This window comes from Anomaloglossus baeobatrachus, chromosome 4 (genome assembly GCF_048569485.1).
Source record: "Anomaloglossus baeobatrachus isolate aAnoBae1 chromosome 4, aAnoBae1.hap1, whole genome shotgun sequence".
NCBI classification, from domain to species: domain Eukaryota; kingdom Metazoa; phylum Chordata; class Amphibia; order Anura; family Aromobatidae; genus Anomaloglossus; species Anomaloglossus baeobatrachus.
Window position 1 is genome coordinate 571,477,822 of NC_134356.1, and position 16,931 is coordinate 571,494,752.

General features: G+C 44.2%; 1 protein-coding gene across 1 annotated transcript in view; it reads left to right on the forward strand.

Moving 5' to 3' along the window:
- SKOR1 (SKI family transcriptional corepressor 1) overlaps positions 1-11,113 on the forward strand; it is a 52,530-nt gene extending 41,417 nt beyond the window's left edge. The window contains exons 6-9 of the mRNA XM_075342867.1: positions 612-686; positions 6,800-6,874; positions 8,006-8,071; positions 10,537-11,113. Of these exons, the coding sequence (XP_075198982.1) occupies positions 612-686; positions 6,800-6,874; positions 8,006-8,071; positions 10,537-10,646 (326 nt within the window). The 3' untranslated portion in view covers positions 10,647-11,113. The remainder of the gene's footprint in view (positions 1-611; positions 687-6,799; positions 6,875-8,005; positions 8,072-10,536) is intronic.
- Positions 11,114-16,931: the final 5,818 nt, after the last annotated feature.

Genomic DNA, 16,931 nt, shown 5'->3' on the forward strand with positions numbered 1-16,931 from the left:
ACACTATACACACTATACAGCTGACATCAACCTCATAAACCATTACCCCGCTTGCCATCGCACCAGGGCAATTGGGAAGAGCCGAGGCGAAGCTCGAGAAGAATTGCACCTAATGTGATGCACCACTTCTGAGGTGGCTGCTATTTTTAGGCTAGGAACAGCCCAGTAACCATGGACCTTCCCAGCCTGATAATACCCCCAGTTGTCTGCTTTACCTTTGCTGGTTATCAAAAATAGGGGAGAACCCACAACTTTTTTTCAATTAGTTATTTATTTATCTATCTTTGCACATCTTTAATACATAAAAAAATAATTACAGTGTTTTTTTTTCTGGTACGTGGATGCTACACATGGATGACACATGCGTACACATGGATGGCCACACAGATGGTCAAAATGAGTTGTGCCACACCTGCGTTTTTTTAAATTGATGTGTAAAGGATGTCAAGCATATACTAATGCTAGTGCCAAGATTTTTCTGCTAAGACTCCCTACACCCACTGGATTACTGTCAGGAGAATACCCCCCCTCCCCCCCCCCAAAAAAAAACCCCAAAATTTTTTCTTGTGTGTTTTTAGATTTTTTCTCTATAATTGATTATTCTACTACAGATGAGCTGCAGAAATTATTGGTGGAACAGATGGATCTTAGGAAAAAGCTGGAAAGGGAATTTCAAAGCCTGAAAGGTATGATAACCAGCAGTAATAACATATTTCTACATGTTTCCTGTTTTGTGACGCTTTTCTTTATATATCCTGCTGATCTGTGAGCATGCATGCGACAGGGGCAGTAAGGCTATGTGCTCAGGGGAGATGGTACCTGGGGACTTTTCTGCAGGTATTTCCGCAGGTTCAAGCAGCAACTCTCCGAAATCCGCAGCTCCGTTGCGGTATATCTGCAGAGTTGTTGCAGTAAACCTGCAGAAACAGTGCGGATTTCGTGCGGAATTCCCGCCCTGTATCTCCATAGTGGAGGGTCTGGAATTCCGCAGATAATTCCGCATGAATAATGGACATTCAGTTACATGTGGCTGCGGGAAATCCGCAGCATTTTCTGTAGACTCAAATACCACAGCATTGATACAGCACTCCCCAAATCACATAGGATAACATGGGGAGTGTCTGTGTGTCGCCCAGGGATAGGGGGTACTCAGAGCTGGGCCAATGGGGTCGCTTCTAGAGGTATCACGGTGGCGTGACCCGGTCTGTGATCCCAGGCTCCACAACAAAGAAAAAGGGGAATATGTACATAGGAGATTGTCTGTGACGCCACCTGTGAGTTGCGGTGATGAGATGGTGGCACCGCCGCTGCCTCTGGGGACCGTGCCCAATTGGGAGTTGTGGTGGTGGCAGGGATTGCAGGGAGCAGGAAACTCACAGTTCGGTTGTCCTGGTGTTGGATGAGGCTGTTTTCATGTGTAGGGTCAGGAAGCACAGAGTCCAGTACTTAACCAGAAATTGCCGGTGTCCGTAGGCCTTTGGTATGGTGGTGTTCGGATCCCACACCCGGTACAAGAAGTAGGGCCCTCTCTCTCTCTCTCCTGCACTCCAGCTATGAGTCACCTTCTCCGTTTCGGATGGGGGAAGTCCTTCTCTACACAAGTCCGGGGTCCCTGGCACACTACCGGCGGGCCACTACCCTGCCCCGGTCCACTACGGGTACCCCTGAGCCTACTCTCCACTTCAGCTCCAAGACTCTGCCTTTTCCTTTCGCCACTTTCCCAGCAGCCCAGGAGCCACAACCCCTGACTGCTCTCTTCTCCTTCTCGTTCCACTGACTGCCTCAACTCCTCCCCTCCTGCTCCTTTTGTTACACTGGGGGGGAGGTAGGTGCGGCTGCTTCACTGGACCAGTGTGGGATCAGGTGGTACCAAGGAGGTTTAACTCTTTCTGTGACTACCTGGTTTTGCCAGGGCGTCACATCTGTACTTGCATAAACACGCGGATTTTATCTAGAAAATCTGCGGGTTTTCTGCGACAAAATCCACAGTTTCTTTCTGCCGTGGGCACATAGCCTTAGGGTACATGCTCACATTAAGTATTTGGGGCAGAGATCTCTGCACCAATTCTTCATCTGTTGGTAGGGAAAACGCAGAGTAAAATATGTGAGTTTTTGCCACATTTTTGATCTATCTCTGACATGTTCTTTCTGCGTTTTTGGTGCAGATTCTCCCATGGGTGAATCCTGCAGCAAAAATGCTGAAAGAATTGACATTCTGCAGATTTAAATCTGCAACAAATCTGCAAGGAGAAAATACTCAGCATGTGCATGAGACCTCAGAATTCTCATTAGCTTTGCTGGAAACAGGAAATCCTTCAGGTTTTGTGACAAAACTGTGCCCAAAAAAACATGAAATAAATTAGACAAAAACGCAACTTGTGCACACAGCTTAAGGGCTCGTGCGCACATTGCGTAATGTCATGCATTTACGCTGCGTTTAACACTGCAGCGTAAATACATGCGTCCTGCGTCCCCAGCACAATCTATGTAGATTGTGCATAATCCTTGCGCACGTTGCTTTTTTGAACGCAGCGATTTGGAGGATAACATTTGGACTAAAATCCGTGCGTTCAAAAATGCAGCATGTCAATTATTTTGTGCGCTTTGGATGCAGCTCCCACTCTGTATATAGTGGGGGCGGCATCCCTGGCGCATGAAATCGGCATGTAATCTGCTGAAACGCTGCATCCATTACGCAGTGTTTCTGCAGTGATTTGAAGTGCACGTGCTGTCAAATCGCTGCAGAAATTTCAGCATTTACGTGCGAACAAGCTCTAAGACTGATTGCTTACCAGGTAGCTTTGTGCTGTTTTTATTTCTATTTGTGACTATATGTGCAATATAAATGTGAAAGAGCTTCACATGCTGCATTGATCTCCTTTTAGGTGCTTGTGTCTGGGTGAGGAGTGATATTGTCTGCTAGCAATGGCTCTGGTATTGGGCAGCTACTTTAATTGAAATTTACATGTACAGCCCCAGGGTGGTTTTAATCAGTTCCTACGTCCCCATATATACTGCTCAAAAAAATAAAGGGAACACTAAAATACCATTTTGTTGTTTAAGTGTTCCCTTTATTTTTTTGAGCAGTATTGTTAGGGTGAACTCTTAACCAGAGATCACTAGTTGCCTACTGCCTGGCCTAATTGGTGTAGACCAAGTGCATGCGTAAAGAAATCACACCAGACACAGTCGGATGTGAAATGTCTTCTTGATCACAGTAAAGATGGCACCAAAGAGAGCGAGTACAGAGAATGTGTCCTCTTGATATAGGCTAGGGGCGTACACAAGTTCAGATATGCCCATTTAGTGGGACAGTTCATGGTTAGCCAATGGGGAGATCTGTGTTGCTGTTGATGGACGGGTCTGACTTCAGTGCATGAATCCATGGTGTCATCTGATCTGTGGGTTGGTCCTCTAGCTTGGCCAGTGGGTCTTTTCCTTATATGGTGGTCTTCTTACATCTGGACATTCCTTGCATTCCAGGCAAGGTGTATACAACTGGAAATGGCAGTCATCTTTATATCTGTGTCATGTGTATGATCTGAAACAATCCCTTGTCAAGAGGTTAAGTATTTCATCTTATGGCTCTCCTCAACAGTATATTTGTAGACTTTTAGTCCAGGAGAGGCCTGAAATTAGGATAGGGTCTCATCAAAGAAAGGCAACCTGATAGGTATATGCCACAACCGGCAGCGGTCGAACCGCTCGGATCCGGGGGTTGCTGCTGCTGTGGCTCGAGGGTCTCCGGACCCGGGGGCCTATGGCCATTTCAAATGAAAAGGGGGGATATTTACAGGGGATAATAGTTTGTGACGCCAACCGTGGTTCACGGTAAGGGGAGTACCGCCTCTGCCGATGGGAGTACCCGGGGGAGATGGAGTGGGGGAGCCAGATGACGTTCCCTCCATGGGTAGGGGAGGCCCCAGGACTCTGGATTGTGGGGTGGAGGGGAGTGCAGGGCTAGGCGTTAGCAGGGAATGATCATGTACTCACTCAGACAGTGTCAGTGATGAAAAAACAGACTCTGACAACAAGGTAAACCAAGTCTCTGGATGCCGCTGCCCTCTTGGGGGAGCCCGTCCAGGTATCCGTCCCCTACAGTACTGCCTGATGGTCCGGAGCCTGCCTCCGTGCACAAATTTGAAGTGTTCTGTAGGCCTGTTGGCATAAAGCTGTCCGGGCGCCACTCCCTACTGTTTGTAGTGGAGCTGTGCTCTCAAGGGCTCACGCTTGGGATTTCAGTGGGCTGCTTGGGTTGGAAAGCCCTATGCCCCTCGTTGCGTTAGTGCCCCTGATCTCTGAGCTTCTTGGGGACAGTCCATAAAGTCACTATCCTCCGCAGGTTAATTGCCGGGTTGCTTGAAGCTACTCCCTGACCTAGGGTTCAGTACCCCGCCGTGCTTTCGGTCCTGGACCGGTTATTAGACTCAGATGCCTCCCGTCCTCCAAGATCGGGTCCAGGGACCCAGCCTCAATACCCTGCGACCAGGTCTCCGACTCCTTCAGCCCAGACCTCCGTCTGCGACCCAACCTGTCACTCCCCGGGAGCTCCAACTCCCAGCTCCTCACTCTTTGGGAGCTACTACTTCACTAAGCTTTGCTTTCCACTTCCTCTCACTGACTTCCCCCCTCTCACCAGCCTGCCTGAGCCCTAGGTGAGTGGCCCTATTCCAGCTCAGCAGCCCACTGGTGTGTCTGACAGGGTGTGGTGTAAGGTGTGATTGGGATTTTGGATGCTGATGGAGGCAGTACTATAGGTTGGGAACCCAGAACCAGGGGGGGGGGTTAAGTCCTGCACTAGAGATAAAGAGCGTCCATTACCCTGTGACGCTCTGACTAGTCCAGGGGCGTCGTCACAGGTACACATGAATTGGCCAATTTGTGCACTAAGTATCTTCATTTTTCTAGCGTATATTCCAAAAGACAGGATTTGTGTAATTCACACAAACTATACATAAATAATTGATAAATACGTAATAGAGATAGTGGTAGAGCAGTGTGATCCTGCAGTCATGCTCTCATCTGTCTTTCTCATACTTTTCAATTTCGTTCCGAATATATATTTAGGCCACGTTCACACATTGAGTATTTGGAAATATTTTTACTTCAGTATATGTAAGTCAAAACCAGGAATGGGACAATCAGAGGAAAAATATAATAGGAACACAAACTGTTTACCCACTCCTGGTTCAACCTACAAATACTGAGGTAAAAAACACCCTAAAAAATACTGAACATGGGCACAGTGTCTTATAGAAACACGAGCACCATTTCTACATTTTTCACCCACTCTTGATTTTTGTCTTACAAATACTGAGGTAAGATACTGACCAAATACTAAACATTTGAATGTGACCCAACAAAAAGCAGTACACCGAATTGTGGGAACATGACTGCAGTATCAGGTTACTCAGATTATTTGTTGTCTGTGAAGATGTCTAGGCCTGTCTAAAAATTGAAGACAGGAAATATAGTTACATTAAAACTATAAAAACCGAGGTGGTAAGGTGTAAAATTTTGCAGGTATATCTGTTGTAGGCACTGTATCACTGTTACCATTTTTTATATAACTCAACGGTACATGAGAAAGTAAGAAACTTTATATAATAATAATAATAATAGTATTTATTCACTTATATAGCGCTATTGATTCCACAGCGCTTTACATACATTGGCAACATTGTCCCCATTGAGGCTCACAATCTAAGTTCCCTATCAGTATGTTTTTGTAATATATCTTATTAGACAAATCTACTCCCATCTGATCATGCAGGAGAATAATCGGAGAAAGTCCAGCTCACCTGTTCTTTTTCTGGAGACCAGGAATTCTGACCGTGAACGGACCAAAAAGGAGGAAGCCAAAGCTCCAAGATCATCAGATGAATGAAAAAGGGTATAGTCCAGCAATCAAGTCGACCAATTTTTTCTTTAAAAATATATAAATTTATTTGGTCATAAATAAAACTTCATTATGTCTGGCAGACATCAATTCGACTTGATTGCTGGACTATACCCTTTTCTCCCATCTGATCAGTTATTCTTAAAATTCTCAGTTGACTACTGCTAAAACAGTCTTCAGTGAACACAAACTTCCCCATTACTGAGATAGGAGATGACAGTTGGTGCTTAAAAAGTTGTATGGAGAAATGGTGTTTTCAGTAGAACTTGCAGCGGAAGGTCGGTGTCTGCCTCTTCTTTCCCATGCGCTCCATAGACTTTTAAAGACTCCAGCTGTCATTTCACATTGCATTGATGTGAAAAACTGTCTTCACTAAATACAGATTTTACTCAAGAATTGAGAATAAATGATGAGTCAGAAATGAAAAAGAGTGTTTCTCTGATAACATATATTACAAAATTGTTTTTTTTTATGTGTATTATTGATTTATCAAATAAATTTTAAGGACATAAACTGTTAACAATTCTAACAATTCTTCTCACTGATACCAAGGGCATGCACTTTGTACTGACACTGAACTATCTAAATTGCAAAACCTGACTTAAAAAGTCAACTTGGGAGAATGTAATTGAAACATCCCCTGGGCATGTACTGCTTCCTAAGCGATGTCATAGACAAGAAGAGCAAGAAAGCCGTGATTACCGCCTTTACAATGTGACCTTATGGTTTTTTGCCTCCAAGAACATAGTGGTTTGATGGCCCGAAACAGCTTAGCAGTGTCAGGTGGCTTACCGCACACACTGGCGTGGGAATATTCTTGTTCTTTTCATTTCACTAATATCCTGCGCTTGTTTTTGTCGGGAAATATTTGTTATTTTCATTTCCCTCTATTTTTTCTAGACAATTTCCAGGACCAGATGAAGAGGGAGTTGGCATACAGAGAAGAGATGGTCCAGCAGCTGCAGATTGTCAGAGGTAAGTTCCCCCGCAGTTCTGCCGTCGTCTGACGCTGCTTCCAATCAGCTCAGTCGCCTAGGTTTAAACGCAAGGTAATTTAACAATTATTTTTTCTTATTTAATATCCTCTGATTAGCCTGAACATCGCAAACAAGCCTCGCTCGGGCCTTGCAGGCACCATTACCAAACAGTGATTGAACTCCTCTGCACACTAATTTGCATGGGTTTCTAAATTAAAAATCGAGGCGTAAAATTACCTGCGTGTTAATGCCTGCGATTGTGTTTAATTCCACTCGTATCCATCTGCCTCCCAGCACAAAATCACAGGCAGTGTCCTTACTGTAACTCACTTCTAACAAAGTGCGATGCTTTTAACCCAGTCTTGTCTACGCCAGATACAGCGCTGAACACCTACATGTCTGCATTCTGTGTTATTTTATGTGTATTATACCTTCATGTTATATAGTGAACATGGATATTTGTCTACCGTGTTTCTCCAAAAATAAGACAGGGTCTTATATTAATTTTTGCTCCAAAAGATGTGTTAAAGCTTGTTTTCAGGTGATGTCTTATTTTTCTATGAGCAATAATCTAGTTCAGTGGGGTGACTAGCAGGACTACCCATTCCATGTATGAGAACCTTTCGGCATTCATTGGGTCTTTTGAGTATGATTCTTTTTGGGGTGTCAGTTTTCCTTGGTTAAGGGTCTATATGTCCTGCTGCATTCTATTGTCAATTGTTTTAACCTTTTTACATGTACAGATGCCTGGATACTATTTAAATTGATTTTTTTTAATGAACTATAATTAGGGCTTATTTTTAAAGTAGGGCTTATATTTCAAGCATCCTCAAAAATCATGAATAATCATGCTAAAGCTTATTTTCAGGGTAGGTCTTATTTTCAGGAATACAGGGTAATTGTACTATGGAGAAGGACATCAATATGGTGTATATATTTTATGATATATATAGAGATATATTGTTGATGCCAGAATTGTTAAAAATTGAGGACACTGATTTAGTGGCACCAATCAGGCTGGAGGATGTGTATATGAAGAGTGTGTCCTTACCGGCAAGGAATGGGTTGAGTTTTTGGAGAAGAGCCTGTCATTGAGCATGAGAAGCTAAAGTCTCTGTTCTTTCCCCAGACACCTTGTGTAATGAACTGGATCAAGAGAGGAAAGCGCGCTATGCCATCCAGCAGAAATTAAAAGGTATTAGCAAAGGATACCAGGAAAGTGTGTCACAGAGCAATTTCAACTGCATAAAAACTGTGAATACAGAGCAAGAGCGGCTGCACGTTTTCTGAACATATATATGTACATTAGGAGCATACATAATAGAGACAGTGCAATGGGAGAAGTATGGAGGGGTGCACATGTCGTGGAAGCAATGGGGAGGATGAGCTCAGCGTGGTCTGTGCCACTATCCTACAGAACTGGACTGGGCTATTGAAACATTAGCAGAGAAGTGAAAAATATCCCAAAATATTGTTTTATAATAAAATAAAAGAAAAAGGAAAGTGCTCCCTGTGTGTGATGCGTGGCTAACAGGTGAATAAAAATGGTTGGGTAAAATACCCGCTCACCTATTCACGTTGTGATGAACAGGCACAACGCTGAGTAAAAGCCTGATAGTGTCCACCTGCTTAACGCTCAGAGATCTAGTAGGTTCTCCTCACCTCTGTTCAGTAATACTCCAGATTTTCGGCCCCCAGTCCTGTACCTCTCTGTGTGTGACAAACGATTCGAGTGGTAGAACCGATCTGAGTGGGAGAACGATACATTCTCCCACTCAAGACCAGATCAAAACCAGGGACATCAACAGAGGGGCAGAATAGAATAAGAGGTGTCTCACTGATTGTGTATATCACCTCCACAAAGAAGCGGTCTCAGCTCCTCACTTGCTTTCTGCAAGTTAAGGTGGTGTCACACATAGTGACGACGACAACGACGTCGCTGCTAAGTCACCATTTTCTGTGACGTAGCAGCGACGTCCCGTCGCTGTCGCTGTGTGTGACATCCAGTAACGACCTGGCCCTTGCTGTGAGGTTGCCGGTCGTCGCTGAATGTCCTGCTTCATTTTTTGGACATTGCTCTCCCGCTGTGAAGCACACATACGAAATGAAGCGAGCAGGGAGCAGGAGCCGGCTTCTGGCAGCCTGCAGTAAGCTGTAACCACGGTAAACATCGGGTAACCAAGAAGCCCTTTCCTTGGTTACCCGATATTTTCCTTAGTTACTAGCGTCCCAGTGCCGGCTCCCTGCTCCCTGCACACGTAGCTGGAGTACACATCGGGTAATTAACCCGATGTGTACTCTGGCTAGGAGTGCAGGGAACAGGGAGGCGGCACTGGCAGTAACTAATGTAAATATCGGGTAACCAAGAGAAGTGCTTTCCTTGGTTACCGATATTTACCTTAGTTACGCTTCCACGCTTCGCTGCTGGCTGGGGGCTGGTCACTGGTCACTGGTCACTGGTGAGATCTGCCTGTTTGACAGCTCACCAGCGACCATGTAACGACGCAGCAGCGATCCTGATAAGGTCAGATCGCTGGTCGTGATCGCTGCTGCGTCGCTATGTGTGACACCACCTTTATGGACAACCGCTCCTTCCACCCGGTAATTGCCGGACAGTTCACACACCTGGCCACTGATGCAAGACCGCCCGCTCCACCCAATATTGGGAGCTAAATGAATACACAAAGGTCAGAGAAAAATGGTCTCCAAATCCTGTGCTGCAGATCAGGAGAAAACTAGAAAAATTCATAAAAAATAAAAGTTATTTATTAGAACACTAGAAAACATATAACAGCACTACGCGTTACGGGGGCGATCCGCCTTCTTCCTTGTGTGCATCTCATAAAAAATAGGTCTCCAAGTCTTGCGCTGCAGGTCAGGAGTAAACCAGAAAAATTTCAGAAAGAAATGGGTCTCCAATAGGGATGATTGAATACCATAAATATCCAACTTCGCGAATATCCGACGAATAGGTCGCCGCTATGCGAACATTCAATGTGCAATGTAAGTCTATGGGAAGCCCGAATAATTGTTATTCGGGTTTCCCATAGACTTAGATTGCGCATAAAATATTCTTGAATAGTCGAATAGCGGCGACCTATTCGGCGAATAATCATGAAGTCGGATATTTGTGGTATTTGATCATCCGTAGTCTCCAATTCACCAGAAAAACGTCAGAAAGAAATGGGTCTCCAAGTCTTGCGCTGCACCTGAGAAAGGAGATGGACCGCCCCCGTAATGTGTAGTGCTGTTATATATTTTCTAGTGTTCAAATAAATATATTATTAATAAATAATAATAATAAAAATATTATTGATGACTTTTTCTGGTTTACTCCTGACCTGCAGCACAAGACTTGGAGACCCATTTTTTTCTGACCTTTGTGTGTTTTGTAATAAGAGGAATAGAAGTGGTATTGTGGGGGTGCAAGGTCTTTCTGCCCTACGATAATGGGGAATGAAAATATGAAACATCACCAGATGGGAGACCCTTTTGGTGACCAACTCGCCACCGTGTTGGCTACTGATTGGTTACAGGTCTGATATCTATACATTAGAAAAGTGTACATTTTAATGCAAAAGGGACACTTTGGACACATGTGTTTACTGTTCATGGTCCAGTGCATGCTGACATTTTTTATATACATATTTTTTTTTTAAGATGCCGATACCAAGACGTTGCACAGAGAACTGTTCCTTCAGTCTTCTAATCCAGCACCTCTTAGCTATATCTGGGCTCCAAGGAAATTGATGTACCCTCCAGCTCCCTGAGAGAAACACCGGAAATAGTTTCTGTACAAATGAAGCCATTCGCTGTCTCCAGTGGAAAGAAAGCACAAGCGTGACCGACCATATCAGAGTGTCCCCTCGGAACAATAGGCGAACTTGTATATATTGTAAAATGAGCAACAGGATGTCTGTGCACTGAGGAATCTGAGCCAGGAGTGATCCGCAGATCGACTGTGTAATATAAGGCTTTTGTGAATAACCAACAACTATATATAATATAAATATATATAAATATATATATAAACAACTCTTGCAAAAAAAGTCCAATGTATTATTGTTTTACGATTTATTTCCTATTCTGTATGTTTCCACTAAACCTCAGTAGAACCAATGGGGGTGTCCGTCTGGCACCAGAAGTGTTACACTAGGGGTCATTGGTGGTAGAGTGGCCACGTGCAATGGATATCTATGTACTGTGATTCTTATTAAAGCAGTATTTTTTTAAGTTATTTGAATTATTTTCTATATTTGATTGATTTTACCCATCTTTTGTATTTTGGATGATGTAATAACAGCACTTTAAGGAGAAATCCGCCAACTTGTGTACAAAAAAAAAAAAATCAGTTTGTTCTAAAGGTTAAAAAAAATCTGTACAAGTGAATTTTGTTCTTAAATAAATCAAATTTGCAGCATATTTTGGATTTGTACATCAGCAGTCACAGGAGACGTTTCTTTGTAGTAGGAAGATTGTGCCAGGAAGATTTTTCTTAATGTTCTATGTATATTACATATTGTAGAACATACAGTGGATGTACACCCCCCCATTAAAATGGAAAGTTTTTGTTATGTAAAAAAAAAAACCCAAACATACAAATAATAATTTTATAACTTCTACCTTTAATGTCACCCATAATCTGTACAAGTCAAGCGAAAAATAAATATTTTCGAGTGGAAAAAGAAAAATAAAGAACTAAAATAATGTGGTTGTATAAATATGCACACCCTTAAACTAATATTTTGTTGAAGAACCCTAGGAATTTATGTCAGCATTCAGTCTTTCAATAGCACTGCACATATAGGATTGGCAATCTTTGCCCACTCTTCCTTGCAGTAGCCCTCCAAATCTCTCAGGTTGCAAGGGCATCCCCTGTGTACAGCGCCCTCTTCAGATCACCCACAGATTTTCAATTGGATTAATGTCTGGGTTCTGGCTAGGCCCTTCTAAAAATCTTTACCTTCTGTTGATTTGCAAACATGCTTAGGGTGGTTGTCTTGCTGAAAGGTGAAATTCCTCTTCAGCTTTTTAGCAGAGACCTGAAGGTTTGGTTACAAAATTGTCTCATATTTGGATGTGCATAATTCCCTCTACCTTGACTAAAGCTCCAGTTCTAGCTTCCAAAAAACAGCTCCAAAGCATTATGCTGCCTCCACCATGCTTCACTGTGGGTGTACTGTTCTGTTGGTGATAAGCAGTTTTGGCTGTGCACCAACTTACCTTTTGGAATTTCGGCCAGAATTTGACCTTAGGCTCGTCAGACCATAACACTCTTTCCCATGTGCTTTTGGCAGACTAGATGTAGGTTTTGGCAAAGTATAGTTAGGATAGGATATAAGAAAAGAGTTCTATCTTGCCACACTACTCCATAGGCCAGAAAAATGAAGAATATGGAAGATTGCTGTCACATGTAGTACTTGCCAGAAATTCCTGCAGCTCCCTTAATGTTGCTGTATGCCTCTGGGAAACTTCCTAGACCAAATTTCTCCTTGTTTTTTTTCATCTAAATTTGAGGGACATCCAGTTCTAGGTAATGACACTTTTGTGGCAAATTTAAGCTACTTCTCTACAGTGTTCCATGGTAAATCTAATACGGTTTTTTGTACCTTTCTCCTGACTGATAACGTTTAACAGTGAGATCCCTTTACTGTGTTGTAAGCTGTTTATAGATCATGGGCTTGAGGCATCCAAGCTTATATGCCAGTATTGTGGTGTAAAAATCTTTCAAAAGTCTCAAAATTTTGATGGAAATGGAGGCTGTGCTAAAAATTACTTTTGGTGTTTTCACACCATTTTTGCCCAGTTCCAACAAAGCAGGGACTGGAGTAGGATTTTTGTCGAAGTGCACACTCATCCGGCGCTCTTGATTCATTAATCAGGAAAGTTTTACTCCAGCACGGCTCCTCATCAAGACTGGCATAAACAAGAAAATGTCAGGAAAATTCTACTAGAACCGCTAACCTTTATGTGAAGTTAATCAGAATCACTATGAATGATGGTAACTGTGTACTCACTATTATGTATTATGAGTTTAAGAGTTTGTTCACGCTGGTGATGATTCTCACATGCGAGCGAATCGGATTGATAATGGTAATGACACTTTGCTCACGCTCTGATCAGCCGAATGTCATTCACTGTTCTCCAATACTCTCGCATGCACGCATTGGAGCAGTGGTTCGGAGAAGATGTAGAACTTAATTACTCCATCTCCTCCATTGTCCATGTCGTTGTATATCAAACTTCAGTCAGATGACATCTGAGTGCAGTTCGATGATTTGCACGCACCCATAGATTTGTATGGGAGTGCGTGAGCCGAGATACGCTGTGAATCGCAGCATGCAGCAATTTTTTTCTCATGCCAAATTGCCATGAAAAAAAAGCGCTGGTTGGCACTGCTGTATAGTATAACATTGGAGCGAGTTTTCTCCAATAAAACATCGGATAGCTCTCATCCGTGTTATACGCCAGTGTGAGCGAGCCCTAAGGCCATGTGCGCACTAGAAATTGACTTTTTCTTAAGGAAAATCCTGTCCCACTGAAAGAATCTCGCACCTGCGGTAAAAAAACTCAACGAAATCCGCATGCAGTTTTACCGCGGTTTAGTGCGGTTTTGTTGCGTATTTGCTTCGGTTTTTCCGCAGGTTGGTCCCTGCGGATTTTTACCATTATCTATGGCAAAAACCGCAGGTACCTGCGTAAAATAAGTGACATGCTCATTAATTCTGCAGCGGAAAATCCGCGGGTATAAAAAAAACGCAGTGTTTTATACCCATAGGTTTTGCTGGGGAATGACTGCAGAAATGTTAGACACATTTTCTGCAGCAAATCCGCCGCAAATCCATGGTAAAATCCGCTGTCAGTCCACTGCGTGCGCAGATAGCCTGAATGTGATTGGCTAAAGGGTACTTTACACGCTGTGATATCGGTACCGATATCGCTATCGAGCGTACCCGCCTCCGTCGGTTGTTCGCCACGGGCAAATCGCTGCCCGTGGCGCACAACATCGCTAACACCCGTCACACGGACTTACCTTCCCTGCGGTGTCGGTCTGGCCGGCGATCCGCCTTCTTTCTAAGGGTGCGGTTCGTGCGGCATCACAGCGACGTCACACGGCAGCCGTGAAATAGCAGAGGAGGGGCGGAGATGAGCGGCCGGAACATGCCGCCCACCTCCTTCCTTCCTCATTGCCGGTGGACGCAGGTAAGGAGATGTTCGTCGTTCCTGTGGTGTCACACATAGCGATGTGTGATGCCGCAGGAACGACGAACAACATCGTACCTGCAGCAGCAACGATATTTTGAAAAGGAGCGATGTGTTAACGAGCAACGATTTTTCACGTTTTTGCGCTCGTTGATCGTCGCTCTTTGGTGTCACAAGCTGCGATGTCGCTAACGGCGCCGGATGTGCGTCATTAACGACGTGAGCCCGTCGATATATCGTTAGCGATGTCACAGCGTGTAAAGCACCCTTAACTCTGAACACAACAACATCCCGATTATCAGAGAGTGTTCCCACTTATGCAACCACATTATTTTATTTTTGTTATTTTTCCCCTCAAAATGATTTCAAATTCTTTCTCAATGGATTTGTACAACTTATGGGTGTCATTAAAAGTAGAAAAAGTGCTGAAATTATTATTTGTGGTGTGATTTCTTTTACATGACAAAAACCTGGCATTTTAACAAGCGTGTGTAGACTTTTTATATCCACTGTAGATCTCGGAACATTCCTATTCAAGTAGTTATAGCTTCAAGGTTGGTGGTTGTGAGCACTGTCATGCAGGAGAAATCCCTCAAGAAGCATCTTTATTTTAAGGTTTCTGATGGACTTCGAAGTCCAATCCGCATTACTCAGTAGGTAATAGCATTTGGTCATGAAAATCCATTTAAGAACTGATCACATTTATAGCAGTTGTATGGTACAGTTCATATGCCAAAACGAGAAGTGGATTCAAAAGGAAGGACTTAGGGTACGTCCCCACGATCCAGACATGCTGCGTCCTGGACGCAGTGCGTCTTCACGTACGGGGCCGTGAGTTTTGTCTGCAGGAGATGGCAGCTGTCCGTGCCCATGATCAGGGTTCGGTCTGCTGCGGACTTTAGCTCTATGCTGCTTTCAGAGAATACGCAGCATAAATTGACATGCTGCGGCTCGGGATTCCACGCTACAGGTCATTTTACACAGTGCCAGGAGATTTCTATAAATCCCATCCATTGTACTTGTACTGTACAACGCAGCCTTTTGGACACAGTGAAAACATTTTGATTCCAATACGCTGCAAACCCTGATTGTGTGCACTTGCTCTGATACTTCTTGTTTCTTCTTAGGCTATGTGCGCACATTGCGTCGTGTCCATGCTGTAAATTCTGCAGTGATTTGGTAGTGCATGTGTGTGTCGCCCAGGGATAGGGGGTACTCAGAACCGGGCCAATAGGGTCGCTTTTAGAGGTATCACGGTGGCGTGTCCCGGTCGATTCTTTCTGTGACTACCTGGTTTTGCCAGGACGTCACATATGCGCTTCAAATCACTGCAGAAACACTGTGTAATGGATGCAGTGTGCCTGCAGAAAAGATGCAGAATTCTTGTGCTCGGGATGCTGCCTCTCCTATAGACAGAGTGGGAGCAGCATCCAAAGCGCACGAAAGAAGTGACCTGTTGCATTTTTGAACGCAGATATTTTGTCAAATTTTTGACTCTGAAAATTCTGCGTTCAAAAAAGCAATGTGCAAATGGATTATGCACAATCTTCATAGATTGTGCAGGGGACGCAGGACGCATGCATTTACTCTGCAGTGCTAGATGCAGCTGTGAGGTAAATCCGGAGATATGACGATAAATCATGATATTCAAGTATGTCAGGAAGCCCTCTCCTGGTGTCACCCCCCCTTTCCTTCACACAACTGGTTTAGCAACAAATCCCATGGCCATGTCCTGTGATATGGAAATTAGGTGGCTTTAGGACAATGGACACAGGATGACTCCCTGCCGTCACCCTGTAGTAGGAGCTGCTAGCTAGTTAGCAAGGCTATGGAAATAGCCAGACAGAACGACTCCAGTAAAAAATGGTTCATATCTCGCAAGCCATATTTCCGATAAATATGGCAACCATAAAAATGGTGTCTCCGCATGTGGACGATGCCGGCACCCCCTTTTTATGGGAGCAGGACATTGGGAAATGCCCCAGGCGTGATATCAGCCAATGGGGAACTGGCAGACAGGTCATGAGTCCCCTCGTTCTGTAGCTAAATTCATAACTGTCACAATGAGAGCATTGGCGTCTGCCTACGACGCTCCCAGGCAAAGTTATGGCCAATATCCCCTTTGCTGGATAATTCTGATCCATGCAGGGGGAGTGGCAGTGCTTCCCTGTGAGGTCACTAAGGTAGGAGGGGACCTGGATTGCCCAGGTTGATAACCCTACTTCGGCCATTTTCCAGGGTTCTTCTGCTCGGGGGCCTGGTTGGGAAAGACCTGTGAGGGAGTTCCTGGAAACCTGGTCTACAGCGCCCCCCTGTGGCCAGACGCAACAAGGTAACTGCTGGAACTGTGTATGCCTGTTTGTAACCCATGCTTTGATTGTAACTGTACTCTGACATATGTATATTCTGTAGATTCCCTATTGTATATATTGTAGTTTCTAGTGTGCTTTAGGCTGATTAAATTATATAATTAATCTTGGGCTGTTCTGTTATCTCGATCTTGAATCCCACGTCTGTGTGTTCGGCTAATAGTTACCGTAAATCGGTTGGTGGCAGCGAATTGTGCCAAGGATTATTGTGGGGAGGCCAGTGAGATTCGGGGAGATTTTATATATTCCGCCCGCGGAGGTCGGGGGAATATATACCTTACTCTCACCGGGGACCCTTCAATAATCGGCATAAGTAGTATAGCGGCCTCCTTGCTTATGGTCGGGCAATTCCATAATTGGCCTGACTATAAGAGGGGCGCTAGAGAGCGCGTCACGTGCTCTGTCGGTCGGTCGGGAGGTATAAAGGAGGGGTGACCCCACTTGTTACCCCCCGATTGTGACGTACTGGTAGCCAGCGCGGGG